The 7980-nt window shown below is 40.2% G+C and overlaps 2 protein-coding genes across 3 annotated transcripts in view; both read right to left on the minus strand.

Annotated features, from left to right (window-relative positions):
- Window positions 1-4693, minus strand: part of LOC107667451 (mastermind-like protein 1) — a 31599-nt gene extending 26906 nt beyond the window's left edge. Inside the window, exons 1-2 of the mRNA XM_016459120.1 lie at window positions 4613-4693; window positions 3144-3272 (exon numbers count right to left, since the gene is read on the minus strand). Of these exons, the coding sequence (XP_016314606.1) occupies window positions 3144-3272; window positions 4613-4693 (210 nt within the window). The remainder of the gene's footprint in view (window positions 1-3143; window positions 3273-4612) is intronic.
- Window positions 4663-7257, minus strand: LOC107667458 (mastermind-like protein 1). 2 transcript variants are annotated; one of them, XM_016459127.1, is made up of 2 exons: window positions 5845-7257; window positions 4663-4734 (listed from the first exon to the last, which is right to left on the minus strand). In XM_016459127.1, exons 1-2 carry the CDS (start codon window positions 6181-6183, stop codon window positions 4720-4722), a joined length of 354 nt encoding a protein of 117 aa, XP_016314613.1. In that variant the 5' UTR covers window positions 6184-7257; the 3' UTR covers window positions 4663-4719. The 2 variants fall into 2 exon arrangements, with proteins under 2 accessions (XP_016314613.1, XP_016314612.1); XM_016459126.1 differs by lacking the exon at window positions 4663-4734 and having other exon boundaries at window positions 5707-6322; window positions 6865-7257.
- Between the last annotated feature and the right edge of the window lie 723 nt (window positions 7258-7980).

The following is a 7980-nucleotide window of genomic DNA, read 5'->3' on the forward strand; positions in this document are numbered from 1 at the left end:
TCTCAACTTTTATAAAGAATATCTCTTTGGGTTTGAGACTTTAGTCTTTGCAACTTTAGGGATCTTATCTATTCATGAACAGCTAGTAACACGCCAAAGAGAAAGGAAAATTTTAAATGGCATCATATGACCCCTTTAACAATTAATCTGAACGGCCTATATGTGCGCAATATTTTAACCGAGCCCTCACTAACGGAGTTTAACGCCACAGTTATGTTAGAACGCATCTCATCCTTGTTTCTGTGGCGGTGCGTCGGGCTCGTCATGGGGTGCACGGTCCGGAGCGCTGTATGACTGATGTATCTGTTCAATTTAACTTTACTCCAAATATATGAACTTACCTGTTTTAAATACTTTATATTTAACATGTTCGTTTATGTCCAATATTTAGTGTTAAACTGTTGGTCTTTAAAATAAATCTACTTTTGATTTTCACCATTCATTAATCTTAGGCAATTACAATATTTAATAACACGTTGTTAAAATCGAAAGTTGCAACTGTGTTATTTAATGAGCTAACATGAACTAAGACTTGTATTTTTTAAACAAAGATTAATAACTTCTGTAGCAAATGTAGCTATTGCTCATTGTGAATGTTAATGCATTAACTAAGGTTAACTAATGAGGTCTTATTGTAAAGTGATACCTATTGGTCTTTATAGTTCTTTTGCACTTTAATCTGTGTAAAACTTTTAACTTTATACATTTTTCTGTATTGCTTTATTGCATTTAAATGTTCAGTTATTTTTGTTATAAGAAAAAAGTAATTAAACCTGTTATACTGTACTTTTTTTTAAAACAAAATTCAAATATCGTTATAGTACCGTATACCGTTATAAAAGCATTAGCAATTAATCGCAAAATGAAAATTTGATACCGGCATATCCCTAATTATATTACTATTGTATAATTAAAATTATTTTTTTTACAATACAAATGAAGATAGTTGGCACACAAAATGAGATGACAGAAACTCTCATTCACCATTTAATTAACTGTATGAAGTAGTAATTGACTGACTGCATGATGCATCATTCTGCCTAACAACTACTATTGTAAGTCATATATGGAACAAAAAAGTGCCAAGACATTTTATTTTCGATAAATTATTTAATTCACAACATTAGCTCTCTTAAAACACCTTACAGTGTTATAGTAATAAAAACATCCAAGCTTTAATCTAAGTAAACCAAACTATCACTATGATGTAGGGCTGCACGATTAATCGCATGCGATATTTAACGCGCATCTTATCAGTAAAGCCGGTTCTGTAATCAGCGGTAAATCTCCATCACGTGCGTGCTTTCACATTGAGCAGCATTAACTACACAGAGCCGTTGTTCACTGAAGAGCTGCGCAAAACCACGTTCATATTCGCGCGATTTTTTGCGCTGCTTGTCAGTGAACAACGGCTCTGTGTAGTTAATGCTGCTCAATGTGAAAGCACGCACGTGATGGAGATTTACTGCTGATTACAGAACCGGCTTTCTGACAAGATGCACATTAAATATCGCATGCGATTAATCGTGCAGCCCTACTATGATGTAATGATTTTTTATTTACTTTTGCATTTACTAATAAAAAGGTTCTATCATTAGCTAGCTCAACACTGGACAGCTGCTTTATAGCAGAAAATCAAGTTGCAATTCTAACTGAAAGCAAGACTGACACTGTGAGACTGTTTTTTCTGGTTTAATTCAGTAAAGCTGTGTGATTTAAATCAATTTATTGTATAAAGCGCTATATAAATAAACGTGACATGACAGGAGTGACGATTGTAGAGCTGGTGCAAGCTTATCCACGTCGCTATGATCAGATGCTTTCTTAACTGCTGTTTTCTCACCGCTGTCATTTTTGTGTGTGTGTGTGTTTATTTTGTTATTGAGAGAAATGCACCAACACGCAACACACGGAGACCTCAAACTGAAGACTGCCTTTTCTCATGCATGGCAGTTCCTGGTGCAATGGAGGAAAGGACACTGGTTTCAACATAGATCTGCGTCAGTTCTCAGGCGACTTTACTGCCCACACCTCTTCAGGAGAGAATAAACCTGCTGTCAGATGTTATAGTTGCTACAGTGATTCATTCATAAAGAAAGCTGCCCTTATCAGTTCAGTTTCTTGCAGTACAGTGTGAGATTAATCAGCTGAGGAACATGTAAATCTACACTCATGACTTGTCTTTGCAGTGTTTTTTGTGGCCTAATGTCCTCAAACTACATGCTATCAGTTTCAGGAGCCTGACTGTCTCTGTAAAACCAGCCATGGTTTCAACATTATAATATACACTGCTCTCTATGCCCGCACTGCCGCAATATCTTTACAAGGAAAACAACATGTGAAGGAAGTCCTGTTTTTTAAAGACCCAAGCAGGGCAAAATACTACTCTTGTTTAAAGTGGAACTACAAAGCATTGGGCTTTGATGACACTTTATTTCAGAACGTCACTGCATCAGAAACTATCAGAGCAAGAGTCAGGCAGATGCAGCAGCAGGAACATTTCACAATCACAAAGTTGCATTATACAGATTTCAAACCTAAGAAAAGTATTTTCGTGCTCTATTTCTTGGTTTACTATTTTGTTATCCAATGCAACGACACTCACACATGGCCTTAAGTCTTTCAGGGCCAGGGGTGTTTTCAAAGAAAACTAGAAGCAGGGATGCTTTGAAAGCTTCGATCAGTGATGGTGTTTTGGAAAGTGCAGCAAATGCACGCTGCAAAAACAAACACGGCCATGAGGTGATCATTCATCGAAACATCTGCGGCACACAGCGAGCAGCACGGAGCTCATGCGACGTGCTGGACCTGGACGCGTGCTCCTGTCACGGTCACATGACCTCAACGCTGTTGATGCTGATGCAGCCGTGCAACTTCAACTAGCAGCACACCTGCCGAAGCACCTCAAACCTACCGACGCTACAAGATCAGCACGTGTATGCAAGCACCTTTTCAGGTTCTTAGTCTACTTTACTATTGTCATTTAGGAGACCAACGTTAACTTGTAACACAGTTCTTCAGTCCTCTTAGAGTAAGCTCAATGGTAGTAGTACTTTCTAAATCATCACACGAAAGGTTTGAAGCTACCATCTTTCAGTCATCAGATCTACAGAGGCATCGTGACTCGTTTCCCATAGACTTACCGCGATCAGCGTGCTGTTTCTGCTCTGCTCCCCGGGCGTCCCGCTCCCTCCGTCCGCCAGCTCCGCGCTGGTGCCCCCGCCGCCCGTCCCTCTCTGCCCCGCCGGGTCCCCGCTCGGCGCTGCCGCCGGCTGCCGGACATTTTTGTTGTGTGTTTATTTTGTTATTTCGTTCACATTTACATATTTAAGTCTGTCTCTTCTCTTGAATTTCATCCGGGAGAGCTGAATAACAGTCTTGCACTACAGCGCCACACTGGTCAAACTGCGTTATTGCAGGCTCTTACATTAGGTCATATGAGATTAAACGACTTTTTGACAACAAAAATACTTGTCGACATTTTTTTTATTGTCGATGTTGTCGATAATGTCAAATAATGGTTTCAGCCCTAATGCGCAGTACCACCTAGAGGTCACGCGGACAGTGCACAGACCATCACAGACAGCCAAAGAACACTTTGGGCTTAATACAGCAGCTGAGGGAGTGACAGCAAAATTGACATCTTCTGACCAACATTATGACCATCTCGGTATTTTTCCCTCTTTTGGTCATAGAAACACTATTGTTTTTTTTCTTTTGGTATTGGGGCAAATGGGAACACAAAAATTATCCTATCATTCATCGACCTCAAATATGGTTTATCATTTGGAGTTGAAACATGCAAGTAGTAGAAACTTTACATGGCTACTCGCTAGAATGTTAAGCTAGATCAATGTGCCCTAGATTAGGCGGATTTCCAAGTGTTTGTGCAGAGTGTGGAAGCTATTAGCGCACTACTGCATGACATGGAGGCGCTGGTGTGATCACTGGCATTTTTTCCCTGATAACATTGAAAACAACTTATAATACGCCATCATTTTTGCTTATACAGATAAAAGTAATATATCATTAGACTGTTAATGGTGTACTTTTATTTGTATACAATCACAATATCAACAAAACACTGTGCTTATGTAAAATAAATAAAACAAACAAGGTGTGCTTTCTGCTGTCTCGGTCTCCATGAACTGGAGCGCATCACAAAAATATAAGCTATACCTGCCTTGCAGACATGAGAAATATATCTATAGAAAGCTTGAAATGTCTACTTTTGAATGAACCAATTCAAATCCAAAACAAAAACACTCCGATTATGCAATCTGTATGAAAGTGCATTTCTCTCTGAAGACTGTAGTGTGGAGATGGTGATCCATTTAATCATTCAGCATCCATTTCATCTTTGCAGCCATCACTGACTCAGAAAACACTAGTTTATTAATAAATAAATCGCCGGGCCAAGCGATTAGTCAACAGAAGAGACAGACGGCTGCACGTGAGTGTTTTGCGTAATACTTGTTTATAGATCTGCTGTTTGAATTATTACTTTCTGCTAGGAAGGAATAGTTCGTTTTCTGCCTATTTCTACGTTATATTTTTGTTTGCGTTTGTATTTTTGATTGCACTTCTAGAAATGCACCAACACGCAACACACGGAGACCTCAAACTGAAGACTGCCTTTTCTCATGCATGGCAGTTCCTGGTGCAATGGAGGAAAGGACACTGGTTTCAACATAGATCTGCGTCAGTTCTCAGGCGACTTTACTGCCCACACCTCTTCAGGAGAGAATAAACCTGCTGTCAGATGTTATAGTTGCTACAGTGATTCATTCATAAAGAAAGCTGCCCTTATCAGTTCAGTTTCTTGCAGTACAGTGTGAGATTAATCAGCTGAGGAACATGTAAATCTACACTCATGACTTGTCTTTGCAGTGTTTTTTGTGGCCTAATGTCCTCAAACTACATGCTATCAGTTTCAGGAGCCTGACTGTCTCTGTAAAACCAGCCATGGTTTCAACATTATAATATACACTGCTCTCTATGCCCGCACTGCCGCAATATCTTTACAAGGAAAACAACATGTGAAGGAAGTCCTGTTTTTTAAAGACCCAAGCAGGGCAAAATACTACTCTTGTTTAAAGTGGAACTACAAAGCATTGGGCTTTGATGACACTTTATTTCAGAACGTCACTGCATCAGAAACTATCAGAGCAAGAGTCAGGCAGATGCAGCAGCAGGAACATTTCACAATCACAAAGTTGCATTATACAGATTTCAAACCTAAGAAAAGTATTTTCGTGCTCTATTTCTTGGTTTACTATTTTGTTATCCAATGCAACGACACTCACACATGGCCTTAAGTCTTTCAGGGCCAGGGGTGTTTTCAAAGAAAACTAGAAGCAGGGATGCTTTGAAAGCTTCGATCAGTGATGGTGTTTTGGAAAGTGCAGCAAATGCACGCTGCAAAAACAAACACGGCCATGAGGTGATCATTCATCGAAACATCTGCGGCACACAGCGAGCAGCACGGAGCTCATGCGACGTGCTGGACCTGGACGCGTGCTCCTGTCACGGTCACATGACCTCAACGCTGTTGATGCTGATGCAGCCGTGCAACTTCAACTAGCAGCACACCTGCCGAAGCACCTCAAACCTACCGACGCTACAAGATCAGCACGTGTATGCAAGCACCTTTTCAGGTTCTTAGTCTACTTTACTATTGTCATTTAGGAGACCAACGTTAACTTGTAACACAGTTCTTCAGTCCTCTTAGAGTAAGCTCAATGGTAGTAGTACTTTCTAAATCATCACACGAAAGGTTTGAAGCTACCATCTTTCAGTCATCAGATCTACAGAGGCATCGTGACTCGTTTCCCATAGACTTACCGCGATCAGCGTGCTGTTTCTGCTCTGCTCCCCGGGCGTCCCGCTCCCTCCGTCCGCCAGCTCCGCGCTGGTGCCCCCGCCGCCCGTCCCTCTCTGCCCCGCCGGGTCCCCGCTCGGCGCTGCCGCCGGCTGCCGGTGCTTGTTCGAGCGCTTGGCCTTGGTCTGCAGGCAGCGCTGATGCAGCGCGAACGTCTGCTGTCTGTCCATCTCCAGCCGCTCCATGGCCGTGCTGTCATATCGGTTCTCACAGCCGGTGTGATGCCGCCGGAAGAGCTCGATCCGCCGCCGCAGCCGCTCCATCACGGCGCTGTGCCGCGGCACCACGAAATCCGCCATCATCCAGAACAATAGCGCGTTTATAAGCTCGCTCGAGTCTCCGGATACCAGCACAACTCTCAGGACTGATCGTGCTGTTTGCGTGCGTGTGCGTTTTTACAAAACACGCTCAACTGCCTCCATTTTCAGCACTTTCTGCCTCCTTATACAACAAAAGAAATGGCACATAGTTCAGATGTGTGCGCTTATATTCAGAAAAGAGTCGAAACGCAAAAACTCCAATCAAAGTTTCCTTTACGCGAACGCTCAAAAATCACAGAACAATGTTTCTTATATAACTGTATATTCAAGCCGGGAGTCCTGACACAAGAAGTATGAAGTACAAACTACAATTTTATGAATGAACCCGTTTACTAACACTAATCACGTATTCATCATATATAAAAGTTACATTTGTTTAGACACGTAAATAATTTAGAGAAAAGTTTAAGAGGATTGGAAACTTTTACTTAAGGTATCTCTTTTTGCAACCTTCAAACTCTTAAATATTTACCTCCCGTTTATATTTGCGCATACAACACGTTAAATCGATTTTTCTCTCTTGTCGCGAAACGTTTAACTTAGCAACAAATTAAAAATAAATGTGCATTTTTTTTCGCTTCACAGTTGAAGTTTGACAAAAGACGTACTTGAGATAAAAACCTATCGACGAAAGGTTAGAAAGTGATGGATAAAAACGCATACATTACATCCATTCAGCCCCAAAACAGCAACTTAGAGAGTTACGAGTGAGTTTTACTGGTAAAAGTAACTTTTAAAGTAGCAGTGCGGCTAACAGCTGATCCTCACAGTTACATTACAGCTACGGATGTAGCTTAGCCTGCTTGCTAACTAGCCCTCAAACAAAGCATTATAAACTCGCTTATTTCCAAATTTGCTTCAAAAGTCTTAAGTACACACAACCAACTACTGTCCCCCGGTTTGACTCGACACGAAAAAGAAAAAGCAAACGGTAAAGAAACAAAGTCTGCCCTACTGCGCTGTCTCTATTGTTTTCCAGTGTTCAGGCGGTTGTTGGTCGCCATCTTGAAACTATTTCTTTTCTTTTTTCCTCTGCTTTATCCACGCGATGTGAGTGACAGATCACTCGGGCAATCACAAACTCTCACAACTCAAAATACCGAGACATTCCTCAGCAGATGTGATGCTTTACTGTTCTCGGGAAATCACGAAATCAGAACACTTACTGTTGTGAAAATAAAAGTACATTTCTTAAAGCTAGAAGATGTAAAGGGAAAAACTGAGACGTGATAGACAGACAGACAGACAGACAGACAGACAGATAGATAGATAGATAGATAGATAGACAAACACAGATAGATAGATATGGTCAGATTATAGATTGATAGACAGCTAGAGAGATTATAGATTGATAGACAGATATTGTCAGATTATAGATTGATAGATAGATTATAGATAGATATATTATCTATCTATCTATCTATATTGTCAGATTATAGATTGATAGACAGATAGATAGATTATAGATAGATTATAGATTGATAGACAGATAGATATTAGATGGATAGATTATAGATAGATAGATATTGTCAGATTATAGATTGATAGACAGATAGATTATAGATGGATAGATTATAGATAGATAGATATTGTCAGATTATAGATTGATAGACAGATAGATTATAGATAGATTATAGATTGATAGACAGATAGATATTGTCAGATTATAGATTGATAGACAGATAGATTATAGATGGATAGATTATAGATAGATAGATATTGTCAGATTATAGATAGATAGATAAATAGACAGACAGACAGACAGACAGACAGATGATA

Source organism: Sinocyclocheilus anshuiensis, unplaced genomic scaffold, assembly GCF_001515605.1.
Source record: "Sinocyclocheilus anshuiensis isolate Anshui unplaced genomic scaffold, SAMN03320099.WGS_v1.1 scaffold1547, whole genome shotgun sequence".
Lineage (NCBI taxonomy): Eukaryota > Metazoa > Chordata > Actinopteri > Cypriniformes > Cyprinidae > Sinocyclocheilus > Sinocyclocheilus anshuiensis.

Bases quoted from the DNA above. Each gene is read 5' to 3' on its own strand.
- LOC107667458 (XM_016459126.1), bottom strand. From the start codon at position 6,183: ATGATGGCGGATTTCGTGGTGCCGCGGCACAGCGCCGTGATGGAGCGG.